Source organism: Nicotiana tabacum, chromosome 10, assembly GCF_000715075.1.
Source record: "Nicotiana tabacum cultivar K326 chromosome 10, ASM71507v2, whole genome shotgun sequence".
Lineage (NCBI taxonomy): Eukaryota > Viridiplantae > Streptophyta > Magnoliopsida > Solanales > Solanaceae > Nicotiana > Nicotiana tabacum.
In genome coordinates this window covers 82,199,888-82,214,096 of record NC_134089.1, presented here as the reverse complement: position 1 = coordinate 82,214,096, position 14,209 = coordinate 82,199,888, and the positions used below count along the sequence as shown (strand labels likewise).

At 37.7% G+C, this 14,209-nt stretch overlaps 1 protein-coding gene across 1 annotated transcript; it reads left to right on the top strand.

Moving 5' to 3' along the window:
- The first annotated feature begins 4,541 nt into the window (after positions 1 to 4,541).
- LOC107798877 (uncharacterized) lies at positions 4,542 to 12,483 on the top strand. The gene is made up of 5 exons (XM_016621906.2): positions 4,542 to 5,066; positions 6,484 to 7,420; positions 7,530 to 7,625; positions 11,096 to 11,232; positions 11,987 to 12,483. Exons 1-5 carry the CDS (start codon positions 4,831 to 4,833, stop codon positions 12,147 to 12,149), a joined length of 1,569 nt encoding a protein of 522 aa, XP_016477392.1. The 5' UTR covers positions 4,542 to 4,830; the 3' UTR covers positions 12,150 to 12,483.
- Positions 12,484 to 14,209: the final 1,726 nt, after the last annotated feature.

Here is a 14,209-nt window from a genome sequence, read left to right as displayed (position 1 = left end):
CGAATTTGTGTGCCCAATGTGGATGGGTTACGTGAGTTGATTCTTGAAGAGAACCACAATTCACAGTATTCCATTTATCCGGGTGTTGTTAAGATGTATCGGGATTTGAGGCAGTACCATTGGTGGAGAAGAATGAAGAAAGAGATAATAGAGTATGTGGCTCAGTGCTTGAACTCTTAGTAAGTGAAATACGAGCATTAAAGGCCAAGTAGTTTGCTTCAGAGACTTAAGATTCACGAGTGGAAATAAGAGCGTGTTACCATGGATTTCGTTGTTGGGCTGCTACGGACTTTGAAGAATTGTGGACCGATTGACTAAGTCCATACATTTCATTCCGGTTGTGACCACCTATTCTTCAGAGTAGCTGGCTAAGATCTATATCCGCGAGATCGTTCGTCTTCATGGTGTGCCGCTGTCCATTATTTTAGATCAGGGCACGCAGTTCACATTGCAATTTTGGAGAGCAGTACAACGAGAATTGGGCACATGGGTTGAGTTGAGTATAACATTCTACCCCTAGATGGATGGACAATCCGAGCCCACCATTCAGATCTTGGAGGATATGCTATGCATTATGTTATGGACTTCGAGGGTTCTTAGGATTAATTTCTACCACTTGCAGAGTTTGGCTATAACAACAGCTACCAACCGAGTATTCATATGGCTCCTTATGAGGCTCTATATATGAGACAGTGTTGTTCTCCAGTTGGTTGGTTTGAGCTAGGAGAGACTAGGTTATTGGGTACCGATTTGGTTTGGGATGCCTTGGAGAAAGTCAAGTTGATTCAGGATCGGCTTCGTACATCATAGTCTAGGTAGAAGAGTTACGCTGATGGGAAGGTTCGTGATATTGCATATATGGTGGGAGAGAAGGTATTGCTCAGAGTTTCACCGATGAAGGGTGTGATGAGGTTCGGGAAGAAGGGCAAGTTGAGCCCGGTATATTAGCCTTTTTGAGGTGCTTGAGAGGATTGGAGAGGTGGCATGCAAGCTTGCATTGCCACTTAGTCTATCGGGTATTCACCTAGTGTTATATATTTCTATGCTTCAAAAGTATTATGGTGACCCGTCCCATGTATTGGATTTCAGTATGGTTCAATTAGATGGGGATTTGACTTATAATGTGGAGCCGGTGACCATTTTGGATCAAAAGGTTCGAAAGTATAGCTTCAGTGAAAGTTCAATGGAGAGTCCAACCAGCCGAGGAGGCTACTTAGGAGACCGAGCGGGAGATATGGAGCATATATCCACACCTATGTGAGACCCCAGGTATGATTCTAGATACATTTGAGGACAAATGTTTGTTTAAGATGGGGAGAATATAACGCCCCAACTAGTCGTCTTGTGTATTATAGTCTCATTCCCCTGTTTATTGCTTATTCTATGTTCACTTGTGGTTACGTGACTTGGTGGGGTAGTTGGTTTGGTTTCAGGGATGTTTTCGGAGTATATCGGGACATTTAGTCCCAAGGTTGGAAGCTTAAGTTAAAAGAGTCTACCGAATATTGACTTATATGTAAATGACTCCGAAATGGAGTTTTGAGGGTTCTGATAGCTTCGTATGGTGATTTTGGACTTAGGAGTATGTCCGGATATTGATTTAGAGGTCCGTAGGTCATTTTGGCTTGAATTGGAGACAGTTAGAAAGTTGAAGGTTTGGAAGGTTGAGAAGTTTGACCGAGAGTTTACTTTGTTGATACCAAGCTCAGGTTTTGGTTCTGGGAGTTGGAATAGGCCTATTGTGTTATTTATGACTTGTGTGCAAAATTTGAGGTCAATCAGAGTTGGTTTGATATAATTCGACATTAGTTTTAGAAGTTGGAAGTTCGTTAGTTTCATTAATCTTGAATTGAGGTGCGATTCGTGATTTTTATATTGTTTGATGTGATTTGAGATTTCTACTAAGTTCGTATCGTATTTTAGGACTTGTTGGTATATTGGGATGGGGTCCCGGTGGCCTCAAGGGTGATTCAGGTTGAAATCGGATTGGAAATTGGACTTATGGAAAGGCTATTGGCATTAGTTCTGGTGTAACCACACCTACGAGGTTTTGACTGTAGGTGCGGAGCAGCAGAAGCGGCCAGGTCGCAGGTGTGAAGATGAGTGAAGTTTGGGAGGACCGCAGATGTGAGGATGTTTCCGTAGAAGTGAAAGCGCTTCTGCGATGAAAGGTTCGCAAGTGCAGAGTATGCTAAGCTTGGCGTTGGTCGTAGATGCGGTAGGCGATCTGCAGGTGTGGATTCGTAGAAGCGGGTGAGGGGCCACATAAGCAGTCTCACTTATGCGGAGCTTTGGCCGGAGAAGAGGCAGGTCGGGATCCTTAGTGGACTTCGCTAAAGCGTGAATTTTCTGCAAAAGCGGAATTGCAGGTGCGATCAATTTGTCCGCAGGTGCGGGATCGCTGACAGTGATTTAAAATAGAAGGGCTTAGTTATTTTTCTCATTTTTGGGATTTTGAAGTTCAGACTAAGGCGATTTTTGGAGAGGTTTCCACCTAGATTAAAGAGGTAACTGACTTTCAATCACTTTTGTCCATGAATATTGAATACCCGTTGATTATTTCACCTATTTCTCATGAATCTAAGGTAGAATTTGGGAATTTTTGGACTATGTTATTGGGAAGTGAAATTTGAGAATTTGAGGGTCGATTTGTGGTTGAAATTGAATGATTTTAGTATGGTTGAACTCGTAATTGAATGAGTGTTCGGAATTTGTGAATTTCGTTAGATTTCGAGGTATGGGCTCGTGGTTGACTTTTTGATTTTGGTTAAAGATCTTAGTTTTATCATTTGGAATCAATTTCTATGGCTTTTATTGATAGTATTACGCTATTTTGGCTAGATTCGAGTCTTCCAGAGGTTGATACATATAGGAAGGGTTTGTTTGAGGAGTAATTTAGCTTGCTTGAGATAAATATCTTATCTAAATTTGGTTGAGGCACTAGTTGCCTGAATTATTTGTGATAGCTACATGCTATGAGTGCGTAGATGTATGAGGTTTTGAGCCCATGTGCTAACACCAGGATATTTTTCCATGCTCGGGTTATGCTTAGGCTATAATATGCCTAGAATTAACTGTTAAGCTTTAAGCTATGATGTTTCTCATATTTGTAACATTATTGTGAACTATTTGAGCCATGTTTGAGGATACATAGAGGCTAAATCACAGAATGAACTTGATAATTGTTATCTCTGTGATAAAATAACCGGATTGAGCTATGATAGCACACTATGCACATGCCTACACTTTGACATGTCACTCATACTAGTCCAAAAGCATGAGATCTATTATTCATTTATCATATACATTTATCCGTGCAACACGTGAGTTGTCCGTACATCACATGAGTTGTCCGTGTGGATTCATATATTGATGTTATTGGCACGTGATTGTCCGTGCGGGTTCTATTATTAGCACGTGAGTTGTCCGTGCAGCGTGTGAAAACGGATCCACCCCCTAGGGTCACCCTCTCATATTTCTCTCTTGATGGTGTACATGCGGATGTTAGAAATACTGATCAATTGTTTGGAGCAGATATGTAGAAGTGAGGGAAGGTTCCTTTTTCTACACAGGTGATAGTTAGTATCTTTACTTGCAATTTCCGTGGTTAATTACCCGATTTAGCTGCATATCATATTTATATGCTGAACATTGACTGAACAAAGTATTTGAGTAATTGTACACATAAACACATAAATGCTTCTTCTTATGCTTTATGGCTTGATTTCATTATTGTTCTATATTGGTTAAAAATGATGAAACTGTACAGGTTAAAACTAGTATTATTTATAATTCATATTTCTTTTACCTCACCGAGATTAGTTACGATACTTATTGAGTATACTGAGTCGGTTATACTCATACTACACTCTGCACTTAATTGTCCTAATTTAGGTGTGGGGACCAGCCATCAGCAGTAGGCTTGCTTGTTGGACTGAATTCGAGAGGCGAGGTAGAGCTGCATCCTTGGTTGCAGTTTTGACATATCTTTTCCTTACATACTGTTGTGACAGTTTAGACAATATTATTATTGTTCAGTTTCAGACTTGTATTTCTTTGTAGAGCTCATGACTCCGTATTTACTAGTTTCTGGCGGATTTTCCTTGTATTGGCAGGATTTGGTTACATTAAGGTTTCAAATTTATGCTATTTCTATCATTTACGTTGTTTTGACTCTTTATTATTAAGTTTTGATTTGCCTAGTTGGTGTGTTAGGCGCCATCACGACGGGTTGAGATTTTGGGTCGTAACAATTTTCAACTCTTTATTCCCAATCCCCCTTCTAGTGAAAAAAGTTACTTACAATAGAAATTCCCGTGTAATCATAATCATAATATAATTTTAAAATATTACTTATTCCATCTCAATTTATATAACATATTTGATTAAATATAAAGTTTAAGAAAGAAAAATTTAAAATTTGTGATCTAAAATAACTTATAAGTATTTATGCGGTCATAAATTATTTTATTAAGGAGAAATGAGGAGTTTCAAATTAACTATTTTTAAATATACAAAGATTAACTCTTAAAAAAATAATTGTAGCACATAAAATTGGACAATAAATAACACACAGAAATGAGAGTACGTTGCTTTAAGCATAAGCCGCCAACAACCGCTAAGCGCTCGTCTCATCGTTTGTTAATTGCAGCCAGATCCAGTACTTGCACCACACGCTTCACAGGCGCGTAAAAACCAACATCGTCACCGGTAGCCGATTTAAAATTTCCGATATCCTCTCTCTCTCTCTTCACTCTAACCACCACCAAACTCGCCGATCTATTCTCTCTCCTCTCTCTCATTTTTTCGGCTGGCTTTGCGCCTTCATCCATGGGCACTACTATTTCAGTTCAATGCTTACTCACTGTACTAGTACAGCTACTATTACTATCAGTCTTCAGATCAGTAGAATCCTCAATTCACATCTACGACAGAGATCCGTTTAGAGAAGTCGGAAATGCTTACCTTGTTTCCGGCGGCAGTGAAGGCGTCGCCGCCTCTCGCTTCATTCCTCCGCCGCGTCGCTCATTTCGATCCTCTGCCCACGACGGACTGTCTTATATCAGGTAGCCAGTAACTGTAGATTAGTTGAGCTCGGTCACCATTTTTTATTAAAAAAGAATATTCTTATGTGTGTATAATATCTAAAGAAAAATTTAAAATTTTGTATACTAAGAGGAATATTGCACTGTGTTAAGTCCTGGATCCACCTTTGTAGCTGGTTGATTCATCATTGCAAATGTATATAGTATGTTATATACTCTGTAACTACTGACCTGGTTGATATATGGTCAGTGGCGGAGCCAGTACTTTCACTAAAGGGAGTCAAAATATAAAGAAGTAAACACATGAAAAAACCAGAGGATTCAACAGATAGTATATATACATTAAGAAAAAATTGACCTTCTACTTAGTGTAACTTTACGGCGAAGATGTGTCAATTGACTCCCCTTGGACAAGAGTAGCTCTGCCCTGGTACATTGTTGTAATGTATATATGTTAGGTACATCGTAACCACTAACTTTAAATCCTAGATCCACCTCCGGTAGCTGGTTGATAAGTGATTGCTGGTTTATGTATGTATATGAGAGATTGCCAGTAAATATTATGGAAAAAATGGTCAGATCTAAACTGATATTTGGTCTGCATGTTTTTTATCAAATTTCCTGATGATCTATTGTGATGTTGGAGTGATTTAAGGAATGAAACTGAAAGATGACTTTTTGAGTTGTCATGCTGAAGGCACAATCTTGCAAATACAAAACTCCAAGAGATGCCAAATCAAACAAGCTGGTCCCGTGGTGCCAGGGTTTCTCTCTCCTTGAATCTGAAGTTGGGAGGTTGAGTCAAGATTAGAGTTAATTCAAAATAGTTTGAGCAAATTAGCTACTCCCTCTGTCCCGAAAAGAATGACATGAAAAGGAGTATGAGAGTCCCAAAAGAATGTACAAGAGTCAAGACATACACATTTTTGGTGTGAATTCAGACGTTAATTCCCCCGCACACAAAGAAATCACTAATTAGAAGCTATATATAAGTAGTAGAAATCACAGATCTCTATAGTTAAAATATTTAGAAATGTCTAAAACATCATAATCAAATGTAGAAATTGTTTGGTTCCTAAATAGTTGGAGTGCCTTATAAAATGGGACACAGGGAGTATCTTATTTTTAAGTTAGCTATGGGCTAGTTATTGAAGTTGTTTGACTGGCTTGATCAGTGCTATATTAGTAATGCAGGCCTAATATAATGGCTTGAGTGGGAAAGCGATGCTGTCAACAGGAAATATGATACAATACAGTAGAATGGTTTTTCTAAAATATATGTCTGAGAGAAAGCTGAACATAGTGAACTGCACCAACTTTCTGTGATTAGATTGTGGGAAAAATAAAACAAGCCACAGTTATCACTGTTAGTTTTTTTGGCTCAGTGACATTGTTTGTAACCTATTGCATTAGTATCTGATAATTTGAACATATATAGGTTTGATAATATCACATTTTGGAGGAGCAAAGCAGCTGCAAACCGGAATCCAACTATGGCATATAATAGTGGGTTAGTTCAGATCATAATATTTGGGGCTGCAGACCGTGACAATATTGGTGGTTCACCATATGGTGGACAAAGGTCCATTTGTTGCACCGCTGATCTTGCTAAACTTGAAGGTTGCAAACAAGGGGAAGTCATTAGAACACCTTCAGCAACAGATGCTAATTGGCCGATGGTGTTGAATGTTAACTTTAGAGGAAGGCAGTTATCAGCCCAATTGAAGAAGAAGGAGGTTTACATAAAAAAGACTGGGATGTATAACCTCTTCTTCATCTCATGTGATCCTAAGCTTAAGGGAATGAAGGTGTCTGGAAGGACAGTGTGGAAAAATCCCGAGGGATATTTGCCTGGTCGAATGTCACCCCTAATGAAGTTTTATGCTATAATGACCGTAACATATATACTTCTCGCTGGAATCTGGTGTCTTCAGTATGTCAGATACCGGCAGGACGTTCTGCCGCTCCAATACTGCATCACTGGGGTTATTGCCCTTGGGTTATTGGAAATGATATTTTGGTACTTTGATTATGCTTATTTCAACAATACTGGTACAAGGCCTGTGGGACTCACGACTTGGGTTGTTATAATTGGAGCTATAAGGAGAACTTTTTCACGCCTTCTTATTCTTTCTATCTCAATGGGATATGGTGTTGTTCGTCCTACCCTTGGTGGTCTCACCACAAAGGTGCTCCTTCTTGGAATAACTTATTTTGTGGCATCTATACTGCTAAACATTACCGAATACGTTGGTACAATAAATGACATTGCAGGGCGAGCAAAAGTCCTGTTGGTTCTTCCTGATGCATTGTTAGATGCATTTTTGATCTTATGGATTTTCACTTCTCTTTCCAAGACACTGGAGCAGCTTCAGGTATCATCTTACTGTTTGTATTGAATTTGTGTACAAATACATTTTGCATTTGTCTCATCTCCTTTTTCTCATAAAATATCTGATTCTCACAAGATTTTGTTTTCGTCAGGCAAAGAGGAGTTCTGTGAAGTTGGATATTTACAGACAATTTTCAAATGCATTAGCAATCACTGTCATTGCTTCAGTTGCATGGATAGGATACGAGGTTTGTATTTGATGCATGCATTTATAAGTTAAATCAATAGGGTCTGTTTAATTTTGATCGCCATGAGGCTTGTTCCACAATTTTTTTGTCTTTTCTGAAGAGTAACTTGTCACAATTTGGTAAACTTATTTCTTAATGCTTTAAAGTGGCTTGACATGTGCATATATATACCCTTGAAAGACTTTCATAGATTGAGGTGCGGTCCACACTCCACTGCATCATGGATGAGGAGTTTAATAGGTATAGAAATTGGCTCTATTGTGTTTTCCTTGCTTAAAAGGGTCGCTAAATGTCTTGCTGCAAATAAACTACTATCACAAAATAAGAAAAAGTGTTTTAAAAAGTTCCTGAAGATATTACTACTTAGGGAGAAAAACATCTACTTAGTGAAGGCTCTTGCAGAATGTTTACTAAAAGTAATTCTCTTAGAGTTTTTTGCATTCTGCAACCCAAATATTTGCACCCGCTGCACTTTTGCCTCCTATTCTCGTTTTTCATTCCATTTTCCCATAACCTCTTTTTGCTTGTATATCTGTTTTATATCTGCTCAAAATGTTGACAAGATTAACGTGGAAATACTACCCCAGAAAGCTAGTTTCACCACATCTATACCCAGATCATCATCTGTTCTCTCCGCGATTACCCTTCACTGCATTCAAGATCCAATTGGGAGAAAAGAGATAGAAGACATGGATTAACTTTTGAGATGCTATTAGAGTTACAGAGAGTGAAATTTGTTTTTATTGGGTAGTAACCCACTGACCCTTCTTGTCTTTGGAAATTTTTACATGTCAAAACCTACCATTTAGTAGTTTTGCGACAAAATAAAGAGGTTGGCGTGATATTGTTAAAAAAAAGGACAAATGATTTTGTGAAAAGTACAAAAAAGAGTGCATACCTTAAGGGTGGGATCTCGTTCACTAGAAATATGTGCTATCACAACACTCATCAATGTTTCTCTTTGTCAGGGAATGATTTTAGATTTAAGTAATAAATGAAGTGTATGGTTAATGCTTAAAAAAACTTAGAGATTGTTCTTACTCCTGACTGATCAGACTACCGCTTCTCTGCTGTGACCTCCTGAAATCATCAAGTCAGTATTTTCATGAAATCGAGAAGAATATTAATGACACTTCTCTTGTAACCTTCTCTGCTGTGATTTCCTGAAAATATCAAATTGATATTTTTTGTGAAAACGAAATATTAGTGACATATCTCTTGTGACTTTTTAAAATAAATAAATAAATAACTCTTAAGACTCGTTCTTTTCTTCTCTGCTTATTTCTGCGAGTTACAAATACAGCAGGAGCAAACTCCTTGCGCTGCGTCACTGTCTGTGCATCCTCTAGTTTCATTCCTTATCCAAAATTGAGCACAAAGAAGTCGTAAAAGTTTTCTCGTCTATGCAAATGCTGTTTCTGTTTCTGTTTCTGGCATCTGTTCACAGAGGTGAATGATGTATATGGTTGAGGAAAAGACCTCGTGAAATTGAACAAATGTTACATTCCAATAACACATCACTGATAATCCATCTAGAAATATAAACTGTTGAAGGCATAATTAAGTAAATAAAAATATGCTCTCTCTAAAAGTTTAAGTTTTTAGATGAGATGGTCACACACTTCAACATAGATCAGAGTTAGGCCCATCACAATTCTTGGTTATGCGATGTTCGGCCCTCATATTATGTTGTCCACACTCCAATTGGTAGATTGTTGAGTTCCCCTACATCGGTTGTGGAATGTGGATTCGGTCTCCTTCTATAGGCTTGGGCAATTCTTCACCTCATGAGCTAGATTTTGGGGTTGAGTTAGACCCAAAGTCCATTTCTTATCATAGTATCAAAGTAGGCAGAGGTCCTGTGTTTGCATCTCACCACCACCTATTATCAAAAAACACTTCACGTGCTTACACAGGGTGTTGGGGGGCGGGGCGGGGCGGGGCGTGGGGAGTTGAAGACATAATTAAGTAAATAAAAGTGTGCTCTCTGTATCAGCTTAATCATTTAGATGAGATGGTGACAAACTTCATCATAAATCAACGCAGAAGTGAACTTTGAACTGTGTGGCTATTATCAGGGTAGTTGCTGAAAATTATATGACACAGGAACCCCTCTTTAACAAATCTCTTGTGCTTTCAACATAATGCCACCTAAGAGACGAATAAATTGTTTCAGATAAGTGAACAATTGTTGACTTATCTCTGGAAGATACTCAAGTCATAATTTCTCATAGGGATGGTGCATTTAGAACGTGATTTCGGGCATTCTAGGCTAACTAATTTAGCGAAGCGGAAAGGAGAAGCTAGAAATCTCTTATACGGAAAAATATGATCCCGTTGTTTTGATTAAAGCTTGCTACAATCAGGCTCAGTTGGCTGTGATTTTGTCTGGAAAAGGCTTGGGTAGGGTCACTTTGTTTGGCGCTGTGAGGCTGTCATCGACTCTGAAGAATTCCAAGAGACGTTGTAAAATCAATAATAGTCAGTAGAGCTAATATATTTCACCTGAATTACTAAGACTTTTTATCTTTTGATAGCCAGAGAGTATTGAATTAGAAGTAACCAAAGATTTCATTATTGTCTCGTTGTCGCTCTCCACTATTTTACCTGTTTACTATGAGCTATGCAACTATAACATAGTATTTAATTCTAAAGGGGGGGTTCTCAGTAATTTTTATTTTAAGGGGACTTGGCAATGTTGTTTCAACATATCTGAAATGTGTGCAAGTTTTGGGGTAATTTCTTGATTTGTGAAAGGGGAAAAAAGAAGAAGAATATACTGTTCCAGGTAATCCAAAAAGAATTAGTAGTTTTCTTTAGTCATGACTACTTTGTACCCTAAGTTTCTGCATTCAAATGTATTTTGTTTAGGGGAGAAAAGAAACCGGTTCCATAGTATTCTTCTGTCAGCCAGCTAATTGGAAGTCCCTTATTAATTTGCACTACAATTTGCTCATTAAAGATGCATTACCAAGTAAGCTGCAAGTAGTGTATGCCCTTGTGGTTGCTATTCTTCTTCATGGAGGGAAACTCATCATTCTGTCAGACCTTCTCCTTGAAGGCTCCTTCTATGGCCAGTTGACAAGACAGGGATAGCCTAGTTGAAAAAACCCTCCACTTACAACCCTGAGATTGGGGGTTTGATTCTCCACGTGTAAAAGCCACTGCTGGCAACGGGAGAAATGCGGGCTTTATGTGTTCGGATTTACTGTATCAATAGAAAAGAAGTACCGATTTGTTTGTTCTATGGCACCAGTAATCGCCTGGGAGACAGAATTCGTTTTAGAAGAAGCTTTACTTCTGTTACCACCATTTGGTTGTTATATTCTCTTTCATTTTTCCCCATCATCATATCCAAGTATTCTGAATAATATGCTGAATGTTGACGGCCTTCTCTTTAATTCTGGATGAATGTTGTAGGGATTCTTGCAACCTGCAAAATCTTACTTCATCTAATTCCTTTCCTGCAGGTTTACTTCAAAGCAACAGATCCCTTCAATGAGAGGTGGCAGGGAGGTTGGATCATCACTGCTTTCTGGGATATTCTTGCATTTGGACTGCTGTGTGTCATCTGCTACCTATGGGCACCATCTCAGAGCTCACAACGGTAGGTGTTCTGGAACAATCATAAGTAGCCTTTGGTCTTTTATCTTGCATAATCAAGTAAAGCATTTGGTGAAGGAAGAGAAAATATGGTTAGATATTTATTGCCTGAAAGATTGAATGCAACATACAAGTTATTTTGAAAAAGAGAATGCATCCTATTGTTGAAGTGTGTGACCATCTCATCTAAAAGCTTAAGCTGTTAGAGAGAACACACTTTTATTTGCTTAATTATGTCTTTGACACACTCCCTCACGTGCGGGCTTGATTCTTTTTGATGAGCCAAGCACGTGGAAATTCTTTTTGATATTGGGTGGCGGTGACACTCGAACCCAGGACCTCTGCCTGCTCTGGTACCATGCTAAAGTGTGTGACCATCTCATCTGAACGCTTAAGCTGTTAGAGAGTACTTAATTATGTCTTCAACACCTATATCCAACAGCTCACAACTGCTCCATGTTTTTCCTGACACGATATCGATTTTGGATCTTCCAACTGTTACCAATCTCTTAACCTTACCATTTCTCAAAATTTACTAGTCTTTTAAACTGTGGCAATTCATCAGGGTAGCAATACAGTGTAGCTAGTTTTGCATGTTGTTGGAAGGACGAAAATTTCTTTTCTCAAATTACAGTCAGACATTTTAGCTAGGTGCGAAATGTTTTAGAGTGTTTTTAAGATTCAGTTTTCAGGATTTTTATACCCTTCAACCTTTACCATTTATTGCTTTTGACTGACACACGAAGTTTTCATTCTAGTTATGCCTACTCTGATGTGAGGGGTGAAGAGGACGACGAAGAAACTGAATCCTTATGCAAAGAAACTCCAAAAGGTGACATCAGTCTTATCAAAATGGATAGGAAGGAAGGTAGCGACAGTTCAGATGTAGAAGATGATATTCAAGAGGGTAAAAGGGAATGACTGGTGAAGTTGTTTGAAACCTCGCTTTAAAGAGATCAATACCAAGATGAAGATCCACTAAACAGAATGATTGGCTCTGCTAAATGCATACTTCATAAATTAATTCATTGAATTTGTATTGAAGAGTGTTGCACGATTTTTGACAAACCACAGAAAAAAGAAATGTGTACATGGTTTGAATTGTCAAGATGTTCATTTGAAAAATGAAAGCTGGAGATGAGCAAGTAGTGTAATACTTCGCATTGTAAGTAAGTAGTGACCATTTTTCACCTCACATGTGAACTTCAGATGTGTTGTTCATTTCTGGAAGAATTTGAAAAATGCTTTCCAAAAAGGTCAACTATTTGAGGGACCATCTCATATTTAGTGGCAGTTTTGTTCCGTACATTCTATCTGAAACTTAAGGGTGTGAATCAGTTAAATGTAGTTGTTTACATGTTTGTCTTTTCTTTTCTTTTGCTCCTGTAACATTGAAAAATAAGTTGATTATGCAAAACTCCCGTATATTTGTAATATAAACTTGTATCTTAATGTTTTCCACACATGACTTGACATTTTAAAGTAGTTTAAAGTTTCTTTCCTTTTCATTGATTATGGTGGTGTCGGAACCAACTTATGTGTGGACTTCAACTATTGGTACTTGCTACCTTCTACTAGCATAGATACTGAGTTACTCTTGCACTACTGCTAAAGTAGATAAGATAAATTACCTAGCGTGTAGCTTAAAGTTTATTTTTTTATTGTCAAAGAATAATGGAGAGAGAATTTTATCTTTGATTTTAAATGGGGAACTTTCACAAATGACTATTGTTTGGAGGATGAATACATTCCGTAGCTACTAATTGTTTGCCATGGGATGTATGTCGCTGTATTTAATTCGGTTGTATACTCTGTATTTAATTCGGGTGTATTCATTCTTATATATTTTATATTGTATTTAATTTTACTGTATTGAATTCAGTTGTATTCAAACAACAAAAAATCAAGAAATAGGATGTATATCGCTCTATTCAATTCGACTGTATTCACTGTATTTAATTCGGCTATATTCATTCTTAACTACTTTACATTGTATTCAATTAGATTGTATTAAAACGACAAAATCACAAAACAGTGATATTCGACTGTATTCAATTCTTTGTATTCATTCGTAATGCTTTTAAATTGTCAATTTACTGTATTTAGGCTGTATTCAAACAACAAAAATCCAAAAAAATACAAGGATCTACTACAAAAAATAACCTTCGGAATACATAAATACAAGCAAAAATACAAAAAACCTGTATTTGCACTGAAAAATATAGAAAACACTCAAATTTGAATGTATTTGTACAAAATACAATGTATTTATATCATTGTATGTGACTCAATTGCAAAGAAGAGAAGAAATTTGGCCGGAGATGGCGTCTCTGGCATATCAAAACTCCATATACATTATATTAAAACTAAGAAATGAAGACCAACAAAAATCCGGCCAGATCTGAGAATACACTATCACAATGTACCAATCAAAACCCGGGCAGACGAACAAAAATCCAGCCATAATGTGTATTTTGTTGTATTTAATTCGGCCACAAAAAATAAAATATACTAAAATCTAAGAAATACACTCAATTCTAAAATTTCCTTTTGGATATAATTTGTAAAAAAATGATAGAAGAAAAAGAGGGAGAGGGGGATCGCCGGTTTCGGCTTTCAGCAGCGACGACTAGATATCTGGTGGCCAGCCAACGACCTTTGGCTGCAACAGAGGATAGTAAAATAAGTGTTGTTCAATCTCTTATTGTTTTGTTTTTAAGGGTAAAAGGGTCAAAATTGCCCCTTTACTATTGTTTATTGGTTGCTTGTGCCACCCGTTACATTTTTCGGTCATTCTCGTCCCTACCGTTAATAAAGTTTGCAAAATTATCCCTAACTCTAACGTCCCTCCACTGTGGCAACTGACCCCTCTAATATTTTATCCATGTCAACAGCCAAGTCAGCAGGTCCCACCAAATAAAATGCCATGTCAGCATGGGAAGTAATTTAATCCTCAAATAAAATTGAAGGGATTTTGAACT